The sequence below is a fragment of the Podarcis gaigeae genome (genome assembly GCF_964106915.1).
Source record: "Podarcis gaigeae genome assembly, chromosome: 3".
In the NCBI taxonomy this organism is placed as follows: domain Eukaryota; kingdom Metazoa; phylum Chordata; class Lepidosauria; order Squamata; family Lacertidae; genus Podarcis; species Podarcis gaigeae.
The window spans coordinates 88,205,018-88,232,607 of NC_139680.1; the positions used below are offsets into that span (position 1 = coordinate 88,205,018).

Sequence of the window (27,590 nt, forward strand, 5' to 3'; positions counted from 1 at the left end):
AATGCTCCCCGCTGCCCTGAAGAGGCTGCGCCCGGCTAAGCCAGGAGCTAGAACAGCGAGAGGGAGCGCTGCACAGCGATCCCTCTCGCTGTTCTGGGTTCTGGGATAGCTGCGCAGCCTGCACTCACTCCATAAAATGCACACACATTTCCCCTTACTTTTTAGGAGGGAAAAAGTGTGTCTTATAGAGCGAAAAATACGGTAACCTCTAGTGATTTCACCAGTATAATATAAGGGTAGTAAGTGAGTTATTTCCTCTAGAAGTGGCGCTGAGCCTTGATGCCTTCTTTTTCCTCCAACACAGACCATGAAATGTGCCCTCAAATGCCCAAGTTGGTGCAGGGAAGTGTTTTACATATAAGCTATTTAATGTGTATTCAGAACAAAAAATATAATTCAGAAAGAAACATAGAATTGGGACTAGGCTCTTGGAAAATAGACACTCTTGCATCATCACTCCCAAATGATGAGGCCACAGAGAAGAAGCACGTCCAAGCAACACGTCAGCAGTTAAATGCTTGAGCACATAACATGCAAATTTGAATGAAATACTGTGGTTGCAATAGGAAGCCTGGAAAAGGCAGCAGAAGGGAAATGATTTGCTGCGGTGTCTGAAAATGCACATTACATCCTAAATGACAAACCCAGAAGCAAATCAAAGCGATGCCTGGGAAGTAAGAGTGTCAGAGCGCTTGAATGCCAAGCTATTCAAGCCCACAAACTTGTGTCAAAAATGGAAATCTCAGATGGATGGAGGAGCCAGAGAGCACACCAACTTCTGAGCAACTTTTAAAGGGTATATATATATATATATATATATATATATATATGCAGGTTTTGGTGTCCTCGGGTGTCTTCCCGTGTAAAAGTTGGGGTGTCTAGGCGACGTTTCGACGAGGTCTCACTCGTCATCTTCAGGCTGGTGCTTTCGGCTTCTTGTTACTGGAACAGAGCGGGATCTGTTCCAGTAACAAGAAGCCGAAAGCACCAGCCTGAAGATGACGAGTGAGACCTCGTCGAAACGTCGCCTAGACACCCCAACTTTTACACGGGAAGACACCCGAGGACACCAAAACCTGCATTCCTGTACCCGTGAAAATCTACGAAAGCAAATATATATATATATATATATATGCAGGTTTTGGTGTCCTCGGGTGTCTTCCCGTGTAAAAGTTGGGGTGTCTAGGCGACGTTTCGACGAGGTCTCACTCGTCATCTTCAGGCTGGTGCTTTCGGCTTCTTGTTGAAAGCACCAGCCTGAAGATGACGAGTGAGACCTCGTCGAAACGTCGCCTAGACACCCCAACTTTTACACGGGAAGACACCCGAGGACACCAAAACCTGCATTCCTGTACCCGTGAAAATCTACGAAAGCATATATATATATATATATATATATGCAGGTTTTGGTGTCCTCGGGTGTCTTCCCGTGTAAAAGTTGGGGTGTCTAGGCGACGTTTCGACGAGGTCTCACTCGTCATCTTCAGGCTGGTGCTTTCGGCTTCTTGTTACTGGAACAGAGCGGGATCTCAATGTTTGAGTTCCTATAAATACTGTAGAGGGGGTGTGGTGTCTAGCCTCCAATGTTCTGGGCAGAGAGGAAGTTCCCAGGCTAGTGTGCCTTTTCTTCTTTTGTTCCTTAATTACTTGAGAGATACCTTGAGTGATTTCTTGAGTGATATCCTGAGTACCACTTAGGTGGGTCATTAGGTGTGGATTAGTTGCTAAAGTCTTTGTGTCTTGACCTCTTGAACTTTGTGAACTCTTCACCTAATGACCCACCTAAGTGGTACTCAGGATATCACTCAAGAAATCACTCAAGGTATCTCTCAAGTAATTAAGGAACAAAAGAAGAAAAGGCACACTAGCCTGGGAACTTCCTCTCTGCCCAGAACATTGGAGGCTAGACACCACACCCCCTCTACAGTATTTATAGGAACTCAAACATTGAGATCCCGCTCTGTTCCAGTAACAAGAAGCCGAAAGCACCAGCCTGAAGATGACGAGTGAGACCTCGTCGAAACGTCGCCTAGACACCCCAACTTTTACACGGGAAGACACCCGAGGACACCAAAACCTGCATTCCTGTACCCGTGAAAATCTACGAAAGCATATATATATATATATATATGCAGGTTTTGGTGTCCTCGGGTGTCTTCCCGTGTAAAAGTTGGGGTGTCTAGGCGACGTTTCGACGAGGTCTCACTCGTCATCTTCAGGCTGGTGCTTTCGGCTTCTTGTTACTGGAACAGAGCGGGATCTCAATGTTTGAGTTCCTATAAATACTGTAGAGGGGGTGTGGTGTCTAGCCTCCAATGTTCTGGGCAGAGAGGAAGTTCCCAGGCTAGTGTGCCTTTTCTTCTTTTGTTCCTTAATTACTTGAGAGATACCTTGAGTGATTTCTTGAGTGATATCCTGAGTACCACTTAGGTGGGTCATTAGGTGTGGATTAGTTGCTAAAGTCTTTGTGTCTTGACCTCTTGAACTTTGTGAAGAGTTTTCCTGAGAAGATGGCTGTATTGCACTTAGTTGTGCTTTGGCTTGGCTTCGTGTATAGGGGCGAGCTGTGGTTTTGTGGCTTGTGTCAGCCAGATCTGTGTAGGGATTGCAGGGGGGTGCAGCATCCGGAGGTGCCACCTCCGGATGCTGCACCCCCCTGCAATCCCTACACAGATCTGGCTGACACAAGCCACAAAACCACAGCTCGCCCCTATACACGAAGCCAAGCCAAAGCACAACTAAGTGCAATACAGCCATCTTCTCAGGAAAACTCTTCACAAAGTTCAAGAGGTCAAGACACAAAGACTTTAGCAACTAATCCACACCTAATGACCCACCTAAGTGGTACTCAGGATATCACTCAAGAAATCACTCAAGGTATCTCTCAAGTAATTAAGGAACAAAAGAAGAAAAGGCACACTAGCCTGGGAACTTCCTCTCTGCCCAGAACATTGGAGGCTAGACACCACACCCCCTCTACAGTATTTATAGGAACTCAAACATTGAGATCCCGCTCTGTTCCAGTAACAAGAAGCCGAAAGCACCAGCCTGAAGATGACGAGTGAGACCTCGTCGAAACGTCGCCTAGACACCCCAACTTTTACACGGGAAGACACCCGAGGACACCAAAACCTGCATTCCTGTACCCGTGAAAATCTACGAAAGCATATATATATATATATATATATATATTATATATATATATGTCATTAAGCCTGGGGTGGGAGAGATTGCTGCATGCTTCTACATCGTGAATGGCATTGCTAACCGTAACATAACCCAAAGATACCAGTAATATTTATGCAACTGTGATCCACGCTGCCACAACAAAGACTAAAATCGCATGATCTGCACATTTATTTCCTATACATGACATGCCATCAGTGGTTTGGAAAATACAAATTCTCTAGCAAAATGTGTGCAGGCTCTGCACTCAAAATGGCGGCAAAGTTCTGTATCCTTTGTGCCCCACCCACTGCCAATCCTATTGAGATAATATGCTATAGATGCAGGGAGGTGACAGAAAGAAAGGAAGCTGTGGATAGCAGCAATCCTCTGCTCCAGCGCTGGGCTAGGATGTTTTGCTTCCTGAGGCAAAACAGAAAACGCTATGCACCTCCTACCTGCTGCATTCTATTCTTCTGCAGCCCTTCTCCTCTTCCACACACCCTTACCACTGCCACCTCACAGCCCCCCAGTCTCCTCCACTTCCTCCTCTTCAGCAGCCCCTCCATGCTGAAGGAGGTGGAGGGTAAAAGGAGGCCAGAGAGAAGTGGGCGGTCACAGACAGCAGATCACTCCTCAGAAGCCATCAAATCTGCCATCTGAGGCAGCCACTTTACCTTGCCTCATGAACAGGACAGGTCTGTTCTGCCCCCTTCTAACGCAAATAACTCATTAATTCCCCTTATATAGTGGTACCTCGGGTTAAGAACTTAATTCGTTCTGGAGGTCCATTCTTAACCTGAAACTGTTCTTAACCTGAAGCACCACTTTAGCTAATGGGGCCTCCCGCTGCCGATGCACAATTTCTGTTCTCATCCTGAAGCAAAGTTCTTAACCCGGGGTACTATTTCTGGGTTAGCGGAGTCTGTAACCTGAAGCATCTGTAACCTGAAGCGTCTGTAACCCGAGGTACCACTGTATTATGATGGTATAATGCAGGTGGTCCACAGGTGGCTCTGTGGTCTAAACCACTGAGCCTCTTGGGCTTGCTGACCGGAAGCTGGGGGTTTGAATCCACATGACGGTGTGAGCTCCCATTGCTCTTTCCCAGCTTCTGCCAACCTAGCAGTTTGAAAGCACGCCAGTGCAAGTAGATAAATACCGTATTTTTCACTCTATAAGATGCACAAGACGCAGCTAGTTTTTGAAGGAGGAAAACAAGAAAACAAATATTTTGAATCTCAGAAGCCAGAACAGCAAGAGGGATCACTGCGCAGTGAAAGCAGCAATCCCTCTTGCTGTTCTGGCTTCTGTGATAGCTGCGCAGCCTGCATTCGCTCAATAAGACGCACATACATTTTCCCTTACTTTTTAGGAGGGAAAAAGTGAGTCTTATGGAGCAAAAAATATGGTAGGTACCACTGCAGCGGGAAGGTAAACGGCGTTTCCATGCGCTCTGGCACTCGTTGCGCTGGAAGTGGTTTAGTCATGCTGGCCACATGACCCGGAAAGCTGTCTGTGGACAAACGCCGGGTCCCTTGGCCTGGAAGCAAGATGAGCGCCGCACCCCATAGTCGCCTTTGAGTGGACTCAACCATCCAGGACCTTTACCTTTTACCTTTTACAGGTTGGCACACCATCACCATGGAAAGATCACTTTCACGTTGGAGCACAGGTACTTGGGAATTATGCAATGGATAAAGTGTGGGTTGCAAACATATTTCATCATCATCTAACATTAGTTTATCCGAAATAATAATGTTGAAAGTTTCTGGTCCTCATTTGGGTAGCTAAGTACCATTGACTCAGCACTTCCTCCAAGAAGCAAATGGGTGGAAGCCACTGAGTAGCAAATGTGCCCACATCTCCTTACCGGCATACTAGTTTTACATGAACAGAAGTGTATTTTGGAAAAGGGGGAGAAATTACTACAGCTCTGAGCATTAGTAACCCCTTATTTTCTCCCTTTCTCATATAAAGCTACTATTTACTCAGAAAACTGGATGGTGGTAATCTGCCAGCTGGGGTAACAGCGATGGTGGAGGTGTCCCTGAGCATGAAGTAAGTCCACCCACACAAGGAGGGAATCTGCCTGCTGATTTATTGAGAGGACCCATCTATTGATGCAGCATGGCATACTGGACAGCACTGCTTGCTGGTGCTGCTTGCTGTGAGCTCTGAGATGTAGCTTCCATTCTCCCATGTACATGTGTCTCCCCACCCCACCCCCTCCCCTGCAAAATGTATTCGTTCATGGTCCAAATGCAGGTCTTGCTCCCAGCTCTCCTTGGGGAGCCTCTGGGTTCTTCAAGCAGGCCTCCTACCCACAGCACCATGGATGGTGGCTTGTGGGTGGGAAGGTGCAATGGCCTCTTTCTGGCTGCCTGGTCACAAGGGCAGCTAGGCAACAATAGATTCTGGACTTGAATGTCTTATGAAAGCTCCCTGCTTTCAACTGGAGATGGGCACTCTCAGGCCCTGGGACCAAATGAAGCCTATCTGTCCAGCCTGAGGGACTCTCCTCATGCCATAGCCTCTTCCCAGCCACACACCCCTCTTCCCAGACTTTGTCCCCCACCTGGATAGAATTTTTTTTTTTTTGAACTTTGATAATCCTTCTTGTTTGCCTGGATGGAGGGTTGGGAGGGCTGTGTGTAGCCTGCTTTACACAAGTAAAATTCACATATGTTGTTCTTCCCACTTTTGCCTTTGGGGCTGTCCACAAATGGCTTGTGGCCCTTGGAAGGTTGTCAAGGAGAGAATGTGGCTCAAAAAGATTCCATGTTGCACTGAGGAGCAACCTCATGACCATTCTGCTGAGTAGGCCTACCTGGATGACACCACCACAACTGGTGCCCCTTTCGTGTGGAGGGCATGGGCATACTGGGTTGGGTGGCACCCTGTGTCGACCGATTATTTCTAAGCACATACAACTAAGGTGGGATGGTGTTGGTGGGTGACATAGTAATACATGCTATGAATTACTTCCCTTGACTTTCCAGGGAAGTTGTGGGAGCAGGTGACAATGTTTGCTGTGCTAGTGCTTGTTTCTACATTTGCTTTGTCCTTGGCTTCGAAAGGAGAGCGGCTATATTTTGCTAGCATTAGCTTTGCTGACCATAGGGTTGATGTGCTAATGTACCTGCACCTCAGTTTCTCATTTTATGAACTGGAGGAAGTGTTCCCCAAAGACAGAGGCTTAAATCACATGGTCTGCAGAAGCCTCAAGTGCTAGCTTTGCAGATGTGGGCATGGGGAGAGAATATTATCCTGTACAGCTCAGACAAAAGAATGTAAGGAATTTTGGAGCAATGATCGGAATGGAGACAGACGTAATGCTTCTCCTCCATGGGCTCTTAAACACACAGGCCCACCCTCTCTGTGAACCCTGATCTGTGGACAGATGAACTCATGCACCCCGCCTTGCAGCAGACTGCCGATGACGTACAAAAGGCATGACTCACTCGTTCGACATTACTTGTCTTTCCAGAAGTATGAGCAACAAGGGAAGAGAAATTCCACCAAAAAGGGAAGTGTGTTCAGAAGGCAAGTTGGGATGTGCAGATACCTCATTATTGCTGCTGATATTGCAATGCAGGGCGATGTACGATGGCACACAGGGAAGTCGCTGGTCTGTACGTGCTCAGGGGCAGGGAAGAGCTCTGCAGAATATTCTCAAAGAAGTCAAGCGCAGGATTTTGTGGTGCAAAAATGTTTGTAAGTAAGGCCCCATCTAGATTAGACATTTAAAGCAGTATCATACCACTTTAAACAGTTGTGGCTTCCCCCAAAGTATTAAATCTCCTTTATTGGCATAAAGAGAGTGTGTCATATACATGGATGAGAACATAACACATCCCCCAGAGAATTCTGGGAGCTGTAGTCTGTTAAGGCTGCTGAGAGTTGTTAGGAGACACCTACTGCGCTCATGTAACTACAGTTCCCAGAGTTCCCCAGGAAGAGGGATTGATTGTTAAACCATTCTGATAACTGCATCTCTGAGAGAGGAGCAGGGGTCTCCTAAGAACTCCCAGCACTCTTAACAAACTACAGTTCCCAGGATTCTTTGGGGGGAATCCATGGCTGCTTAAAGTGATACAATACTCCTTTAAATGTATTGTGCAGTTGGGCTTCATTTCACAAAAGACAGCTGCAGGGTACAGGCATCGCACACCTAATGTTGATTTGTAAAATTGAATGGAAATGCTGACCTCACACACACATGCACACTCACACCCATCCCTACAACTAGACCTTCTCACAGTTCTCTCTCACTCATGGCTTAGGGGCAAGATTTGATGTGATATGAGAGATCCAGACACAGTTTGGGTGGGGAAAATGAATTTTAATTAGAAAACATGGTGTGTAAGGAAAGTTAAACCACCCCTCTCTCATCATCTAGTGCTGTGGTCCCAATCCAATTTCGACACTCATGTGGCTACCATTTCACTTATAAATGGTATCACAATGACCTGCTAGTTCCTCCCATATCTGTCGCCATTTCTGTCACCTTTGGACTTGCAGAAGGTGAACTGAAGCACCTCTCTGTATCCACGGAGCAGCCTGATTTCCAGTGTTCCAAAATGAGCAAGGAGCCTCCACAGGTACAAAAGGCTCCAGACTCCAGGCTGTCACCTTACACAAGTTGGAAGGCTACGTTCTACCACCAGGACTGGAGGCAGAAGGCCCCTGACTGGCGCATGCTGGGAATCACAGATGGGCAGATGTGCTCTGGTCCTGCTTGCTTGTACTTCACTTTGTCAATCAGTTCCTCCCTGTTGGTGAGGACCAGGTCCAAGAGAGATGACCCCCTTCTTGCTTCTTCTACCTTCTGGGAAATGAAATTGTCAAGGAGGAAATGGAGGTATTTGTTGGAACTTAAATTCTTGGCAGAGTTCCAACAGATATCAGGGTAGTTGAAGCCTCCCATGACTACTATATCTCTCCTTTTTTAAATGTTTGCTAATCTGCTCTAGGAAGGCCTCATCCATGCTGCCACCCCCCATGTTTACTTTTCATGCCTCAGTCCTTATCAGAATACCCAATGATCCATGCACCCTGCTTTATCAGTGACAATTCTAGACCAGGAGGCAGATCTGGATCTTCTGATAGATTTTTGTTTGCAAATTGTTAAGAATTTACGACTCCCAATTGTTTAACAACAGCAGCAATACAATGACTCACCCTAAATTATAGTGCTGAGATGAAGTTAGCTTGGGGTAATCAGCAATGGATTTTTGTGTGTGGAAGTAACATGAGATCAGTTCAGTGATGATACTTGAAACGAATCCCTGGGATAATTAATGTATTTTGCATCAGGCTGCAGGTGATGGATCTCAGGGTACTAATAAAAACACAAGACAAAATAAATCCTGCAAGTCTGAAGTCTGCTGTCTCGTATTCTAAACTACTTAAGTGAGCTGTGTTTTGTTTTACTTGGTAATTTGTTTAATTTCTCTCTGTGTCATCTTATTCATTGAAGTAAAATTGGCTGATTACTTCAGACCACCCTTCACTTTAACTCTCCTAAACTGGGCTGCTTTGGTAACATGCTCCAAGATTGAGGGAAACAGAAGACGAAAGGACTGCCAGACTCTTCCTCCCAGAAGCTCCTTTTAAGGATCTGCTGCCAATTTCCTATTTCACAAGAAAGAACCCAAGGGCTGTGCAATCTCCCAACCAATGAGTTTATATGCAGGGTGCTGACACAACTACCAAAGGGTAGGGAAGTGCGAATCTGTCAATTTCCAGTTCTCTCAGACTTAAATTCCTCTCAGTTTTCCTCAGACTTAAATTCCTTTTTCCATGTCAGTTTGGAAGGGTGTGGTTTTTTTTACCTCATGAAAATTAGTGCATATTATTGCACATATTAATGCAAAGTTCTCCCAATAACCACTCTTTTGCAAATTCCCCCAATATACACATTTTGTTTTGCAAATCATGTTTCCCTTAATGTTTGTCTCCATCATATACTTCCCTTGACAGTTGTCCCCAACTTGATATCAAGAAGAACCCTAAGCTAGACCAACTGTGTTTGTGTGTGCAGGGATTGTTTTCTATGGAGGTAATTTGATCCTCTAAGCTTCCATCTTCAACCTGAAATGGTACAAGATGGAAGTTTCAGCATTCTGGCTTTTGAGCCTGGAAAGCCTTGGAGACCACCAGGACAGGGCGAAGACTGGGAGGATCCCACTGAACCCCATAGTTTCAATGCACAAGCCCAAGATACTGACCTAGGCAGACTGATCCAATGCATCATTACTTAGAAATAATGCTCATTGTACTCCATGAGCCTTACTCCCAAGTTAAAAGACTGCACAGGGGTGCAGTGTTAGGCTAGCTTGTCCTTTAACCCCTTCTGTTCTGAATGGAACATGGTGGAACCAAGATATGGGGAAGAGGGACTATGATATCCTTGATAGTGTGGGAAAGGCAACTGCAATTCCACTTGTAGCTTACAGCAGATCAAGGAGCATATGCAAATGTTCTGCAAATTTGTGACATGGCCCTTTAGGTACCTATGAATGCCCTTACTTTCAGAGTACTTTGCTTTGATTGCTGTGATTGGCTGTGCTAAGTACCCCAGCACACAATGGACTTCGAGAAGTTTTACTGGATGGAGGAAACCATCTATCAATGGACTCCAAAAACAACCTCCATAACTGTCCATTTCATGCATGTGATTAAAGTCTTGATTTAGTGGTAAACATGTTCTCAGAATAAAATAAATAAATCATTTTCCTATTACTGTTCCATTATCTGAACATCTGCTATAGATAATTTGTGGTTAGTTAAACTGATTGTGGACTTTGCATGCACCATACTCGCTTGTGCATGCACAGCCGCAGGCCCATGTGAATGTAAACAGGATTCCCATTGGTCCAAACTTCTGAGTATCCCAATTTTCCCCAAGGCTGTTTGACAAAGTGAATTTATACCAAGCACATTTAAATTTAGACACACGCTCACGTCCAGTTGATTTCAGCAGGGCCAATGCCCCGTGCTGAGATGCGCAGGCTAAAGGGCTTTGCTAGGATGCTGAGCCCTGGCTGAAATGTTTTGCTGAATGAGGCCCCACGCAAATGTCAGGCAACTTGCAAGCTTAACACCCCTAGGGGACGAAGGCCTTCCCATCTTTTTATAGATCGTACGAGGGGAGAAGTGGATGTGCTGCCATTCTCATTCCTGACTGCAGATCGAAGTTTGAATGCAGACCGCCACAGTCAACGATCCATTGCTACCTTGTGGAAGATTAATCATTCTCGGCAATGTAGTTCAAGCAGGAAAAAGTGTGTGGTGTGTGTGTGTATGTATGCTCCTGTGTGCCATGCATGATGTTACATCTGGTTGACCATCCGTGACCTGACAGCACAGTGTCAAGCTGTCATTGTGAGTCATGTCAGATTAGCAACAGGCTCTCAACAATTATCCAGCCATGTGAGCGATTCCAGCCCAACTCCCATCACTACAGAAATGTGAATGTTACACTAAGATGAGATCAAATGCCAAGCCAACACTGATTTTAATGTCCCACACCAGTTATGACTAGAACAAGACCGGGGGGGGGGGGGGGAGAGATATCACCAAGGGTGTTTCCAGGGCAGAGAGAAAGGGCATACTGCATTTCTTGAGCCCATCAGGGGAGGACTTCAGGACAAAGCCCAGGGCCCCACTCAGCAGAATGAGCATGAAGGTCCTCACAATTTATTCTTTTCAAAGTAAATGAAGTAACACACATTACTATCCCAAGAACTTCCGCCCTGTAAGAACATTACAACCAGAGTCTAAGATTATCTAAGTGTGCTGCTGCATATATATGATCTATGATAGCTCACCAGACTAGGTTGCAGCCTCAGACCACAAAGCCGCTGGTTGAAAATCATAATTCTCTGAATGATGAGACACAAGGGGGAAAAAACCCCCAAAGAGACTGAACTCCATAGAAACAATATAAACACAAGGCAAGATTTGCCCTCATTTGTTGGAGTGGGGCAGGGCTTTCCTCATGGCTACAAGCTTATGTACTAGGCAGAGGGGAATGAATCAACCCTGATTAGTATTATTATTTCCCTTTCTCTTTGATACGTATTATTTATTTCTCCCCTCCCATCCTACCAGCAAGCACAATCCCTTGCAAGCCAGCCTTCCACGGGTCCGGCCACATAAATTTAGCGCAGGGTGTACCACAAGCAGACAGGAAGTTGGAATAAAGGTCCAGCTCAACAAGAGATACCTGCAGAGCAGATCATCTCTGGGCTGCTCAGCAAGAAAGGCAAGCTCCGGGCAGAAGGCAAAGATCCTCAGAGGTACATTCAGTCTGCCTTGTCAGGAATCACTCATGAGGTGGAGCCACTTTTGTGACGAAGGAATGGCCAACCTAACTCCTGAAAGACCGTTGACAGCAGGTATAGCACAATGGCTGCCCTGTGGCACATTTACCAAGGCACAATCACTCAATGCTTCTCTCTGGAACCAGCCCACAAAGTGAAGGGTAAAATAGTGCCTCCAACCTCATATGCACAGAGTTGGCCCAGGAAAACACCTCTGACAGATTCAGAGCTGGCCCCGTGGAGGGAGGAGATGGTTCAGCTGGAACGGGACCAGGATGTGTCTTCTTTGTTGTCTGCCTCCCTTGATTGTCTGAGATCCTTCTTAGAAGGACAATGCATAGCTAAATGATGGGATTCAGTGTGGGGATGGCCAACAACTCGGTTGGCTTTATAAAGGAAGATTAGACAAATTCCTGGAGGATCAGACAATCAGTGGCTTCTCCACCATAGTAGGAAGTAGACCTCTGAATAGCAGTGGCTGGGAATCACAGGAAGGAGGAATGCTCTCTGTCAGAAAAGAATGCTGGACTAGATGGGCTCTTCTTAGGCTCTTACATTAACCTTGAATATATCTAGTTGTAGGGATGAGAGACACCAACCTTCATGTTATATATAATCTGCATAGCAGGGCTGGAAGTTAAGTCTAGCTGAATAGAAGGCAACTTGCACATAAATATGTATGTATAGAAACAAACAAACAAATCCAGATCTTTGTGGCTTGTTAATATACTCTATTAGTGGCGTTTTTAAAATATGAAGTTGGTTGCTTTTTTAAAAACTGAGTGTGAATTTTGGGGAAAGTGGTATGAAAATGATTTCATAGAAGAAATAATAAGTTACTATTTTCCTGTAAAGTTTGGACTCTGCAAATCCCAGCACTCAGCTGATGGTTGGCGCTTGCAAAGCGTTGAGCAGATAGGGGGCTTTGCAGATGCCCACAATCAGCTGATTGGTGTTTTCTGCAATTCCTCTTTCAGCCCACTCATGTCTTTACCAGCCATGGTGTCAGACATGATCTCAGGTGTAGGGCGGGTGGGCCTGGCTTGGCTGAAATGGTCTTGTGGGCCAAATACAGAGGCCTGGCCACCCATGGGTTAGGCCCATGGGTCAGAGATTTCCCAGTGCTGGTGTGGACCCCTCTTCGGGCAAAGGGGAGAAAAAGGGCTGGGCAGTATCAGCCTCTGTGATTGCCAGGCGGGTTGGTGTAAATTTGAGGAGCCATCGGCCTTTGCCTGGGCAAGAGAGCAGTGCATGCTGTTGGTTACTTGGACTCCAGGTTTCAGCTTAGACCATCAACTTCAGTTTCATAAGCTTAGTGGTGAGCTGGAAGACGAAGCCTAAATCGGGCGGTACCTTAAAGATCTGGATTTGGGGCTGTTGCTGTCCACTGTCCTAGCCCAATACTGATTATTTCCACACAAGCATCATGCAGTCGGGGGGGGGGGATGTAAAAAAGAAAAGTGACCATGAATGATAAATTAGCCCCCATCTAAAAAACCAAACCAAACCCTGGCTGTGTTAAAGCTTGTTAAGAACGCTTATTCTTTCTGTTTTGAGAGTTGCTATTTGACTTCAGCAGGGAGCGTGATTTGGAAATCAAACACAGCAATGCAGCAATTATCTGGTGACCTCTAGTGGAAACAAGCTGTCTTTCAAAGATGCAAAAATTGTTAGAAACTCTGCAGGCTTTTTCAAGAAAACAACCAGTTAGGGGTAGTTCCACTATTTTGTGAGAGGAATTCAGGTGCATACCAGAAATTTGGGTTTGTGCAATTAAAGAGCTCTGTCACCCCAGTAGAACACATAAAGTGGATCAAATATCTAAGCTGTGTACAGCAAATATAAAATTGCACTAAAGAAAAATATAAAATCAGAAATGTCACAGAGAATTGGCCAATCACAGAAAATGCATCTAACCAGAAAGGGCTGTCAACACAATGAATAACAATAATAATACATCACAATCATCACCACCACCATCATCACAATCACCACCATAAGATGATGATGATGATGATTATATCTTGCACACAAGTGAGCTGCATCTTTGAGGTCTCGTAATTTTGCTTCTTCTTGTCAGAGAGAAAACAGTAGCTGATTTCCTAAGCAACCCTGCACAAGATTACTCCCACATAAGTATACTCCTATCTACACGTTTATGCCAAAATACGAGTGCCCAGGATTTCATCTATGGTTGCTTTTGCTTAAGTGATACCTCAAGGAGCACAACACACATCACTGCCTCCCTCAAAAACAGGTTGGTATAGATTACTATGATTAAGTCCCATTGAAATAAGAATAATTTATTTTGTTTATGAATTGCTTCCTATGAGGCAATTTACAGTTAAACTGATGGGGGAAATTGGTTGAGAATCAACCCATCCAAGTGTTCTTGGGATCAGAGTCACTTGCTAGGAGCTGGGTCACAATGATTTCTATGCAATTGCAGAGGCGGAAGTATATTAAGGGCTCCTCCACACAAGCAGTTTATTCAATATTCACCCTTCTTTTCTTTTCTTCTTCTATTAATAATGAATGCAAATATAAAAAGTAATAAGGGTACAGAACCATGAGTAACACGGGTCATGATACAAAGGATCCAAGGAAAACTGGGCAAGAATGGGATTATTCATCGATGATATAGTAGCATACAGCTGGTGTATTAAATCTGTCTATAAGCAAGACTGAAACACAAAGATAGAACTCAATAGGAAGGGGAAATCATAAATAAGTAGGGAGATAAGTTACATGTGATTTCAAACAACATCCAGGGGCTTCGGTACATATGTGTTTGTTTTTTTGGATCATGAGACATATAAGTAATAAATGGCCACCAAATAGCTGCAGAGTCTTCCAGATTGGCCATGCCTCATTGTACTTTCAAATTAATTCAGTGTTCATCCTGATTTGCTTGCATGAAGTGCATGTGTTAGCAAATCTATGGCTGGTCTTTATTGAGCATTCATTCTGATTGTGTGTTGCTGCTTCCCTCACACCCTCCAACATTTCTCTGGTGAAAATAGGGATGTCCCATTCCGTATTGAACATTTTACTATTTATACCCCACACATCTTACTGGGTTGCCCCAGCCAATCTGGGCAGCATCCAACATATATTAAAACACATAAAAAACCTCCCTATACAGGGCTGCCTTTAGATGGCTCAGGAGTCGGTTCGAATCCCCGCGACGGGGTGAGCTCCCGTTGCTCGGTCCCTGCTCCTGCCAACCTAGCAGTTCGAAAGCACGTCAAAGTGCAAGTAGACGTTTACTTCCGGTGGGAAGATAAACGGTGTTTCTATGCGCTGCTCTGGTTTTCCAGAAGTGGCTTAGTCATGCTAGCCACATGACCTGGAAGCTGTACGCCAGCTCCCTCGGCCAGTAAAGTGAGATGAGCGCTGCAGCCCCAGAGTCATCTGCGACTGGACCTAATGGTCAGGGGTCCCTTTACCTTTACCAAACCCTGCAACATTTATCTGGTGAAAATAGGGACATTCTTTTACTCTGCAAGCTTGGAAAATCTTTACCATTGTTCTGCCTCCCACTCCACCCAGCACTCCACTCCAGAAAACATAGGTGTTTGCAATCAGATAGATGCAATGTGTGAGATTCAACTTGGTGCGCATAGGCCCCAAGGTGAATAATATATAATACAGTGGTACCTCAGGATACAGACGCTTCAGGTTACATATGCTTCAGGTTACACACTCCACTAACCCAGAAATAGTACCTTGGGTTAAGAACTTTGCTTCAGGATGAGAACAGAAATGATGCGGTGGTGGCACAGTGGCAGCGGGAGGTCCCATTAGCTAAAGTGGTACTTCAGGTTAAGAACGGACCTCTGGAACGAATTAAGTTCTTAACCAGAGGTACCACTGTAATAATAAAACTTGTTGGAGGTGCATAGAATTCTGTCATTGTGTCCAGCAGATGGCAGTAAAGTTCTTGTGATTTCACTTCTGTTCGGTTACTGGAGGATATTTTCCTTCGCAGTTAAAATAAAAATAAGCCCGATAGAAATTAGTTTCTAGAGTGAAGATATTAAGGACGGAGCTACCATTTTTACATTTAGCTGCCACAGATCTACGGGGGAGAAAACGTTACTGGACTAAATCGGCCTTTGGCGTGATCCAGCAAGGCTCCTCTTGTACTGCCAGCCAGGACAAGGGCCTGTCTATGTTTTTATTTTCCAGTTGTTTTTCGTTTCCACGGGAGCTCCGCTTAAGCCAAGAGTGAGGTGGTGTAAAAAATAAATCCAAAATAAATAACTTGAGCCATGGAGACACAAACAGGGCCTCGACTTGACCTATCTACCATGACAACCTAAGCTTAGCAAAGCACGCAGAACCTTCCAGATCTGCTTTCTTTTATGTGTCCTGAACTGTTGTTAAAAATTTTATACTGTCCTTCATCTGAGGATCACAGAGCCGTTTACAATATAAAAGCACAAAAATACATACCATAATAACAACAAAAGCAATACTAACGCAGTTTAAAAGGCTATGGGTTGTTTAATTAGCCAAAGGCCAAAGAGAAAAGGAATGTTTTTGCCTGGCGCAATTCAGCTTCATTGGAGTTCTAATGTTATAAGAACGAGGGAGAAAAATACTTTTCTCTTTCCATGCCATGAATAATTCTATAAACTTCTATCATGTCACTTCTTACATTTCCTCTAAACCAAAAAGTCCCAAATGGTGCAACTTTTCCGCATTGGGAGGAGTTGCTTCATCACGTTGGCCATTCCCACCCCCCTTTTAAGTTAAACAAAAACCACTGCAGAGGTGGAAAGATGGAAATGGGGAGAGGTTGTGATGTGGAATGAACCACAAACAGTATTCCTGCATGGTGGGGGACTAAGAGATGTATAGCAAAAGTGGGAAGGGCCATAAGCTCAGAGTGCTGAGAGAGAACACTGTCTGTAAAACCCTGGAGAATGGCTGCCAGTCAGGGTAGAAAAAATATTGCACTCTTGGATTCATAGAATTCTAGAGTTGGAAGGGACCCTGATGATCATCTAGTCCAACCCCCTGAAATGCAGGAATATGTAGCTGTCCCATACAGGGATTGAATCTGCAACCTTGGTGTTATCAGCACCAGACCCTAACCAGCTGAGCTATCAAGATGGACCCAATAGTCTGAGTCAGTTTAAGGCAGCTTCCTAGGTTCCTATTGCTCCTGTGAGCCGTCAAGGCTGGAAGAATATAACCACCCAGGCGTCTCAAGATTTCCCTGTCCTTTCCACATCTTATAATCAACTATCTTGTTTGAATAGCTATTTGGATGTCTTAAAGGTAAAGATAAAGTGACCGCTGACCATTAGGTCCAGTCGTGACCGACTCTGGGGTTGTGGCGCTCATTTCATTTTATTGGCCGAGGGAGCCAGCGTACAGCTTCCGGGTCATGTGGCCAGCATGACTAAGCAACTTCTGGCGAACCAGAGCAGCACACGGAAATGCCGTTTACCTTCCCGCCGGAGTGTTACCTATTTATCTACTTGCATTTTGACGTGCTTTCGGACTGCTAGGTTGGCATGAGCAGGGACCGAGCAACAGGAGCTCACCCCGTCGCGGGGATTCGAACTGCCGACCTTCTGATCGGCAAGTCCTAGGCTCTGTGGTTTAACCCACAGCGCCACCCGCGTCCCTTTTTGGATGTCTTATATGTGTTTAAATTAGGATTGATGGATTTTTCTTATTTTTAATGGGAGCTCGTTGTTGTTTTTCCTCTCCCCCCTCTCACTTTCTTCTTTCACATTTGCAATTTTCAAAAGGGGTTGTGGTGTAAGGCTTTGGGGCTGTTTAATCCCTTCTTGTACCTGCCATGCTGCTGTACTGTTGTTAAGGGAAAGGAAACTCATATATATATTTTATGCCACAAGATTGAATTAAGGGATCAAAAGCTTCTAACGTTCACTGGGTTATAGAATCCCATCTGAGTTTATTATATTTAAGCCCCTGAGTGTGTTTACACTGCCTTGATATTTGGTCCCTGGAATTCTAATTTTACAGCAGACCTTTTGCTTTGAAATACTGCTCTGCCCTTCTCTTTCTTGCCACCTAAATTGTGCTGTCTTCTTTTTTTCTTGTAGTAGTTATGGGAAAGGAAATGACAGAACATTTATTGGGCCATATCCATCATGTTGCTAAAGCCCTTGTTATTTCCTCTCGGCTTCATTTTCCCTCGCCAGCTGCATGCTGGGAAGGATACGGATCTCAGGTGGGTGCTGTGAGGAACCTGCTGTTCTGACAGATTGACTGGTTAGGAAATGTTTCCAACTGGTGGCATAGTCTGTGGGCTGTCTCAGGCATCGCCTGTAAAGGAAGCAAAGGCCTGCCGATGGGAGAAGGTGCTCCTTTAACATGCACAGAGAGAACATCAGGCAACACTTTGGTGTTCCTTCAGGAAGATCTGGAGCCTAGCTGCCCAGTGGGGTTGAGGAGCAGGCATTTTCAAGGGATCAGAAATATAGAAGCTGAAAGTAAGGAGGGGAGTAGGCAAGGCAGATCTAGAGCTAGATTCAGGGAAGACTGGCACGGCCAGCCCTACCATTGGACAGAGTGCTTCTTCTCCCCTTTCTTTAAGCTTAAAATTGCATTTTTACTTTGCTTGTATAACGCAACTACGCATGCCACAAAATATGGTGCTAGGGAGACCCCACCAATCTTTAAGTTGCCCAGGGATACTCGCTTTGGTTTCAGTATGCACATAAACAGCAGTCTGATTGTTGCTTTCTGTTGGCTATATGTCTTTCTATTTTTCCTTTTCCCTCACTGGAGTACTTAAGACCCAAGATTGTATGATGTGCCTATAGAAAACAAATCTGTGTTGTGAATTGTCCTAAGGCACTTCATTTTAAATCCATTTACTCCCCAGCCTGCACTGAAAGCTTTTACTAGCTCCAAAGCAGCACACTGCATGGATAGACCGTATTACCACAGCAGGGGGCAGGGGGAGGTGGGTGGGTCAGGGCGGCGGGATGACCCTCCAGCTTTCCCCTGAGATGTTCTGCATAATCTCCACTTCTGTTGAGCATGTTGGCCCTCCCAATGTCCATCAAGGCAAAACAGACTTGAATCTTCCCATGATGACCCAAAAAGCAATGGTGCAAGAAGACGAAGAAGCTGGGTAAATGACATGGCTCCAGCTTCCTATGCTACACAGCTGAGGGAGTGCATTTCATTGCATCCTTGGGAGATGAGTTCAGAAGACGGCGAATGACCCATTGGATGGAAATGCTGAAATGTAAGTACCACCTCCTTTTCCTCCACCTTCCAGCCACAAGGTTGGCCCCACCATTAGGCAGAGTGTGGAAGCTTGGGTGGGGGAGACATGTCCCCCATCAGTTGTTCCCATCCTCCTAGCAGCAGTGATGCTTGCTTGTTGCTAGCCTGGGCAGGCCAGCTGCCTGTGTTGCCCAGTTATTGTCTTCTAGTACAGTATTCTTCAATGCTGGGTCTTCAGATGTTGATAGACTACAATTCCCATCATCCATGCCACTGGCTGAGCTGGAAGCTACCTTGAGTCCCATCAGGGCAAAAGGAGGGGTATCAACTTCATCTTCATCTTCTGGTGAGGGATTAAGGGAGTTGTAGTCCAATAACATTTGGGCACCCAAGGACGAAGAACACTGTCTGCTACATTGCAGACAGCACTGTTGGGAAAGTAAGTGGACATGCATCTCAGAAGGAATTCTGGGTGTACATTAGGCATGGGGGAGAAATTAAACCAAGTTCACTTTTAAAGGTAAGCTTACCTAATTTGTGCTTACTGGAACAATACAAGAAACAAAACAGTCGTTCTTCAAAATTCGCAGTTCTCTGAATTTTTCAGTGCTGTTTTCCAGCCAGATAATGCATTGACTGGGGTAAAGTATGCCTAGAAATGAATATATATTAGTGAAAATGACATGCAAAAATGTATATTCTAGAGCAAATTGCTTTGCAAAAATATGTAGCATTGTGAGTTGGGGATGGGGTTAGGCTGTATGCCTGAGTCCCTTCTAATTCCTGAATCCAGCAAGGGCTAAAACCGAATGGAGGATTCAATTGCTAGAATAGCCGGGCCAGCTTCTTGGTAATGGCCCCCTAAGCACGGGCTATCAAGGTAACAAAGCACATGGCTCTGTGCCAGAGGAAAAATGAGTGGGGGGGCCCTCTCTTCAGTGTCTGGACTTTTCTTTTAAAAATTGCAAATGGATGTAGAAGTATGCAGAACTTAAGACTGGGAAAATGAAAAACTGAGGGAAAGTGAAGCTGATAAAGTCACCCATCCCTAGTGCATCTGCAATGCTTTGCTCTTATGATGCACTCTGGTGCTGCTGCTGCTGCTGCTGCTGCTGCTGCTGCTGCTGCTGCTGCTGCTGCATGGAGCATTTGTTTGAGTGTGCAGCAAGCAGGCACTGAGCAAGCTCTGGTGAGGTAGTGGAGGATGGAAAGATTTGTGTGTCCTGCCCTGTGCAGGGATGTTGTTTGGTTGTCAGTGCTGAAGTAAGATTCGACTGTCTGTTGTTTTGGCTTCTGCTCATTGAATGGGATGGGGGTGGGGGCCCACACTTTTTCGCAGGTGTCAAATGCCCTGAGCTAGTCCCTTCTTTGTAGATGATCTCAGATAATATTAAGAGGAATTTTTATGGCAATGCAGCTGTGCCACAAAGTCCTCTGGCTTCTCTGCATTGAGTTAATGTTTTAAAACCTTAACCTAGTGGTTAACTTAGCAGTGGCGCCTACTTAGGTTATGCTTGTGATTAAGAACTCTTGAAACAACCTGATCAACGTAGAAATAATTTTGCAGTTGTGAAGCATTCCTGTAACCTTTTTTTGCAATTGGCTTGCTAGCACATTTTTATTGTTAACATTTATTCTTAATGTCATACTTTTGGTATATGGAATACATATAAGTGTTCACCCTACCACTGTATGATTCTGGGTTATATTAAGACAAGGCAGGCATTGCTGCATCTGAGCCAGTAGGCGGTATTAATTAGAATAGGGATGCGGGTGGAACTGTAGTCTAAACCACAGAGCCTCTTGGGTTGGCAGTTCGAATCCCTGTGACGGCGTGAGCTCCTGTTGCTCTGTCCCAGCTCCTGCCAACCCAGCAGTTCAAATGCACACCAGTCCCAGTAGATAAATAGGCACTGCTGCGACGGGAAGGTAAATGGCGTTTCTGTGCACTCTGGTTTCTGTCCCGTTGCCCCGTTGCGCCAGAAGCAGTTTAGTCATGCTGGCCACATGACCCAGAAAGCTGTCTGTGGACAAACACCAGCTCCCTTGGCCTGAAAGCGAGATGAGCGCCACATCCCCGTAGTCGCCTTTGACTGGACTTAACCGTCCAGGAGTCCTTTACCTTTTACCTTCATTAGAGTGTCGGACTAGGACTTGGGAGATTTGGGTTCCACTCCCTGCTCAGCCATAATAATAATAATAATAATAATAATAATAATAATAATAATAATAATGAAAAAAAAATAAATTATTCCCCACCCATCTGGTAGGGTTTCCCAGCCACTCTGGGTGACTTACAACACATTAAACAATGGTAAAACATTAGACATTAAAAATTTCCCAATACAGGGTTTCCTTCAGATGTCTTCTAAAAGTCAGATAGTTGTTTATTTCCTTGACATCTGATGTGAGGGTGTTCCACAGGGCGGGAGCCACTACTGAGAAGGCCATGAAGCTCACTGGGTGATCAGGGCCAGTTATTGTCTCTCAGCCTCACCTACCTTGAAGGGTTGTTGTGAAAGACGCACTGGGGAGTGGGAAAGCAAGCCATTAGCAATATCCTGAGCTTCTTGGTGGAAAGGTGGGATAAATAAAAACGATGAATAAAATCGAGTAAATAAATAATTCGCATGGCAGAACTATTACTGGTCTCCTTTGGCAAGCATAGCGCTGTTGCTGCTGATAAAACAGGCCTTCCCTTCTGCTTAAGTGCTGTTAAACCCTGCAGGACTGCCATGCAAAGGAGACTTCCTGGCAAGAGCTCACTTCCTTTACCTCATTAAGATAAGCAAGGCAGACTTTTCAAGAGTTCACTTTTATATCTGTGCCTGGGGATTTACAAATCCTGTATAGGGTTTATCTTTCTTTTAACATCTAATGAGATATGCAAATGCAGCTTGGCATCAAACAGCTTGGTACCATTATGAAGAAGTTTTCAAATACAGGTGAGCAGAGGAGTGTAATGAATGCAGCATGTGTGGATTTATTGGATGGGCATATTATGGGATACTGACACACAGAAAAAGGGAATTTGCAAAGCAGTTCCTGCCTGCATTTGAAGGGCAAATTACACACTCTCTCTCTCTCTCTCTCTCTCTCTCTCTCTCTCTCTCTCTCTCTTTTCTTCTTCTTCTTCTTCTTCTTCTTCTTCTTCTTCTTCTTCTTCTTCTTCTCCTCCTCCTCCTCCTCCTCCTCCTCCTCTCCTCCTCCTCCTCCTCCTAGGATGTAACAATGTGTAAAGTACATTAAGCAGTGGCATTGAAATGTTAATATTTTATCATTTTGCTCCCATAGCCTTCTTTCTCAATGGCAAAAAGGGCAATAAAATTTATGACAGCTGAGTTATCTGCTCACCAAGGTATAAAAAGCAGTCAGAAGACGAGACCGTTTCATGACCACGCATAGGTCGCTGTAAATCAAAACTCACACCTTTCCAGGAGTGTTCATTCATAAAGGAAGGAACGAAGCATGAAGAAGCTGGCATTCTCCCTCCTGTTGGTTTTTGTCTTAGGTAAGGCCCTTATCACCTGCAAATGTTCTAGATATGATGCCTTGGTCACCTCCAGACTTGCTATTTTGCAGGAGGGATTCAATCGCATATCACGTTTAGGGGGTCCTCCAGACTGAGGTAGGGTTTTCAGTGGGCAGGTGCATTCTATAATCTCTCTCTCTCTCTCTCTCTCTCTCTCTCTCTCTCTCTCTCTCGGCAATCACTTGTGACTGGATAAGATTGTTTTGCATGAACACAGTCTTAGTGGTGTGTCTGTAAATGACTGTGGAGGTCAATTCTGGATCCACACATCCTTCTACAGTGGGGACAAAGGTTTATGAGCAGGAGCTGATCACAAGGAGGATTTGATGTGATAATAGTGCATTAGCAGTGAATTGATACTAGACTGACCACTCATCATTTTGCTTTGTTCACGCAACACATCTCTTTACCCTGAATCTGACACTTGATATGCATATTTTTAGGACCCAGCTTATTTATGTGATTGCAAATTGTTTTAAACCATTTTTAACATGGTGGCTTAATTGTTGCAACACACACTGGGACCTTGGATGAAGGGTGCATAAGTACTACGACTACACTAATTCTGCAATGCTTCTTCAGTGTTACACATTTCTGCTGTCTGGAAGGACATTGTGGTGCTATAGTGCAACGAAGGTGGAACAAAAAAGCAAACAAAGTTTGGAATGTTTGCAGTGTGAAAAGTTACAGGATTTCAGCAGGAAGTTAAGAGACATGCATTGATTGGAAATGAAGCTGTATGTCTGCTCTGAAACCTTTGCAGGTTCAGACAATACTGAAAGTAGGACTGAGTATCACCCCCCCCCCATGCCATCATGAGCACAAATCATCATGCACAATAAAAAGGATGTCTGGGGCGAGGGGCTATGTTTGTGCAAATAAGGTAGATGACAGTGCTCTGGTAGAACACAATTGTTTTTAAATTTTGGTGGGTTTGCAGTTAGGAAAGTGGTGGGGAACTATCTGCACAACAAGTGACTGATTGACAGGGGGACATATAACCTCCGTGTAAACAAATCAGGATGAATGCTCAATAAGCAGGTTGTCTGGAGGAACCACTTGTATTGGGACCTCCAATAATCAATTGAAAAAGACAGAACAAAAAGCAAAGCCTCTGGGACTAAGAAGATAAATGGCAATTTAGGATCTGTGGACAAGGGCCATATCAGACCAAGGGCCATATTGGAGGTGCAGGGAAAGAGATCTATGATTAGGATCTCCCACTTCCCTTCTTTTTTGGAACTAATTTGATGTATGCTGTAGCTACTTTGAAGCCTGAGGAAGCGATGCTTTGGGAATAAGGTATTTTACCCTTTCCTCCTTTGTCATTCCTTAACCTAAATCTTACCACTCCCCCCCCCAAAAAAAAAAACCAAATTCTCTATATCCAAGATGGATGTCTGTGTGTTGTAAGGCGGAAGAGCAGGGACATGCTGCCTGTGACCATGGGGGCAGATTGCTGATAGCTGCTTTCCCCATCAGGAGTTTGAATTACCACTGGATTTGAAGTGTGGATATACTCAAATAAATAGCACCATGTAGACCAAATCATCTAAGCAATTTTGCTATTAAAAGTTCAAAATCAGAGTTACCTGACAGAATTATAACGTTTTTCTTTAGACTAGGAATGAGGAACTTACGGTTCTGCAGATTTTGCTGGACTCCACCAGTTCCCATCAGTCCAAGCCAAAGATGATGACTGGGCAGCTGGTTCCCTATCTCTGGGTTAGACAAATTAGTCTTTCTAGGTCCAATTTTTATAGCACAACTGTCCTTTTTCCTTCTTCAGATAATAGTTTACAGTGGAATCCTATGCATGTCCAGTCATACGTTAGCCTCATTAAGTTCAATGGAGCTTACTCCAAGGAAATGATTGAAATCTTAGGGTCGTATTCATCTCTACTTGAAATACAGTGAAAAATACGCAGGCTGTTATTTAGCTATATGCACATGTTTACCCTCTCTGTTTGCATCCTGTGATTTACTAGTGTTAAAAATGCCTCTGACATTAGCAAATGAATGCATAAATTCACAAAAATAAAGCAGCCATATGCATCAACAGCCATAGATTGCAGGGGGGTGTAGAGCAAGGAAATAAAACAAAACCTATATTTCTTCGTCTTATAGGTACTGCAGCTCATGTTCTGACACCCAAGAATGATACGAAGGAAGAAATGGAAACTGAGGCAAGTACCTGTTTCTGCATGATGGCAGGAAGAAAGGAGTCATTGATGTTTCTCAGACTTTACGAACTTAGGCTTTCTTAAAACTTAGTTTTCCACTTGAGGCCCCAGCCCAGCAATAACTACAGGTGAATGCATGGAGGCTCTTGCCTGCAATTCTGTCTTAGGTTATGCATGCAGTCTTAGGTTTGCATGCATAGATGACAGCCCCTCTATCGAGACCTCTTCAGAGCTACAATACCAAGCCTCAGCTGCTGAAAGGGAATGAGGAAATGTTACAGGATCATCTCCTATCATAGAACTTTATGTTCTAAGAACGTGAAGTTCTACGACATGTTCTACGAGACCCACCCACACCAGGGTCTTAGGGTTGTGTGCTGTCTCTTCTTTTCATTGGATGCAGATATAGCTATAGTGCAAGGCCTTGACTGGAGGGAGAAGGATCCATCTTGACTCAGAGAAAGATGTTCCAGGGAAGGAGAGGGTCCTCAGAACAGCTGAGGATCCCATTCCACCACGAGACATCATTCCTTGACTCTACATGTCTCCCAATGACCAGGAAGGTCCACCCCACAGTCTAGTGGCTGGAGAGTTTTCAAGGCTTCTTATTTTCTTTCCTCACCACTGAATGGAACCTCAGAGAAACCACACAGCTTTTCTAAAGCATAGCTGGAAAAGACGTGGGTCTTATGGGAGACAGAACTTCCAAATTCAGACTGGAAAGAGAGAGTACCTTTTTAAAATGTGTGTGGAAAGTCACAGCAAATATTTGACTTACAGAGTGTGGGCGGCCATATTGCTGCCTCTTACTTTCCAAAAATGATATTGTATTTCATAATGATGTGGTCTTCTTTTTTTATTTCAGGGAAAGAGAGCTCTCAGAAAGCTCCTCTATAACCATGTCTTGGTTCCTTTTACTGCCTTACCTAGGCAGTAAATTTTGTTTCTAAAATGCTTATTTCTTCTTTCAGCCTTTGCATTTCTCCTGCAAGACGCTAAGTTCCCCTCACTCATCTTCATCTTCAGGTATCTGTCTTTGAAATACATATTTTGAGCAGAAGAAGACATTCACTGAGTTGAATACGAAATTTGGGAGTTATGCTTACTTTCCCCTCCCAAGTCTTAGACTGTATACACAGCATGCATTTAAACAGCCCCCCCCCATTATAAAATCCTAGGAACTGTAGTTTGTTAAGGGTGCTGTGGAGGTCTATTAGGAATACAGTTACTAGGGTGTTTTTTTTGGGGGGGGGGATGTGCTTTAAATGTATGGTGTGTATGGAAGCTTGGACAAACTTTTTAAACTGTTATGCTACAGTCCTTCACATGTGTACCTGAGAATATGTTCCATTTAACTTAATAGGGCTTATTTCTGAGTAGACATGTGCAGGAACTGCACTGTATATAATGTACAACAGTCAGACCATATGAAAATAAGACATAATGGAACCTTATTTCTCAACAATTTGGTGTGTGTGTGGGGGGGAGAATTTAGTAATATATTTCAGAGTTCTTGGTTCACTTTTCTGGATGTCAAAGAAATGGATACTTTGAGTGTGGGATTAATATATGTGTGTACTTGTGTATTAATTAATGGATTTATGGATAACCTCTTACATGATGTGTCTCAAGGCAATTTACAAACAGCATAAAAGCAGCTAAAAATGGTTACCACTTCATTCATTTAAGTAGTCTTCAGTGCTAGTCATAAGGTCAGCAAGCAAGCATGTGCACACACACACTTAGACTTAAAGAATAAGTGCAGTGCTAAAGATCTACCAAGCTCTTACAGTTTTGTGAAAAACCTTTTCAAAAAAACCCGATACAAATGCTAAATATGAATTGTGGCTTCTTACACATTGCTTCCAATTTGTTTAATGCAAATAGACATTTGGAAAACTGTTATTTTTCTAACCTGCAGTCCACATTTTATCTCTACAGTTCATACTTTGAGTCCATCAGACATTAAAGCAGTTGCTGCTATTGGAGGTTTTGGAAATGTGAGTATAACGATGAGCGCTATTGGAAAAGGGATCAAAGGTAACATGCTCTTCAGCAAAACTGTATTTAATTTGAATGATGTTGACTGTGGTGTGAGGTTATAGTTTAGTATAGAAAATAAAATTTAAAAGTGCCCCCCCCCCGTGTTCCATGGGAGGTTTGTTCCACCTCCTGTCCCCAGCACTAGGGTTGCCAACTTCTGAGCTGGCTCCTGTAACTGTGCCTTCAATAGCTGCTTGATCTGCAGCAAGCATTTCTGTATCTCTGCCTATCTTTTCCATCAGCTTCTCAAACCAAATACATCTGAACGCCCTGACTTTCTTCCCAAGCCCTTCTAATATGCTCATTTTTTCCATTGCCAAAAGTGGCATTCACACCTGTGCAAAAAAAGGGGAGCTGCACGTTCATGTGCCATATTCAACAAGAACACAGTCTGTGTGCCTCTGCATGCAGCAGTTGAGTATGCAAATAAATAGGCGTACATTCTTTCCCCACAAAGACGTGTACATGTGTAGAGAAGCAGGCTGCACATGTGTTCCATGCAATGTGTGAACAGGTCGATTATGGTGATGGAACCTGTTGAATGGGCATGAAGCCTTGTATTTATTGTCTCCTTTGTTCCATAGTCAGTCCGTCACTAAGTTGCACAGCATCTCCCTTTACCACTGTTCATCTGGCTGTACTCAGATGGGCCACCCAGCTGATCTGCACCAACCAGTTGGTTATAAGTGGATCGGCTGGTTGGACTCAGACGTGGCAGTGGGCAGAAGTTTAAATAACAACAACAACAACAACAACAACAATTTATTATTTATACCCCGCCCATCTGGCTGTGCTTCCCCAGCCACTCTGGGCAGCTTCCAACAAAAGAATGCTAAAAGCCATGAAGCTCCAAGCCCCATGGCTCCTTCCTCTCAAACCGTGCAAAGATAAAGAGGGTGAGTGTGCAGAGTGGCCTTGAATCCTGGACAGCCTACCCTACCCCTAACTGGGCATCCCAGTCCTGGTGCCAGCTACCCCTTTCCTGGGAGACACCAACTTGCGTGGGTGGGGGGAACTTGTCCCAGTCGAAGACAGGAATACCATCACCAAGTTTGTAGCAGCCTCCCCCTTTACATTGCATATATATATATATATATATATATATGCAGGTTTTGG

The 27,590-nt window shown here is 44.4% G+C and overlaps 1 protein-coding gene across 5 annotated transcripts in view; it reads left to right on the top strand.

Annotated features, from left to right (window-relative positions):
• The first annotated feature begins 13,532 nt into the window (after positions 1-13,532).
• The window catches only part of PLB1 (phospholipase B1), a 111,951-nt gene continuing 97,893 nt past the window's right edge, over positions 13,533-27,590 (top strand). Inside the window, exons 1-6 of one of the 5 annotated variants that reach the window (XM_083732156.1) lie at positions 13,533-13,752; positions 17,582-18,735; positions 22,011-22,227; positions 24,376-24,434; positions 25,403-25,457; positions 26,373-26,431. In XM_083732156.1, coding sequence (XP_083588282.1) covers positions 22,185-22,227; positions 24,376-24,434; positions 25,403-25,457; positions 26,373-26,431 — 216 coding nt within the window. In that variant the 5' untranslated portion in view covers positions 13,533-13,752; positions 17,582-18,735; positions 22,011-22,184. Of the gene's footprint in view, positions 13,753-17,581; positions 18,736-22,010; positions 22,228-24,375; positions 24,435-25,402; positions 25,458-26,372; positions 26,432-27,590 lie in introns of those variants that run through there. The other 4 variants (XM_083732157.1, XM_083732159.1, XM_083732158.1 and 1 more) reach the window with 4 other exon arrangements.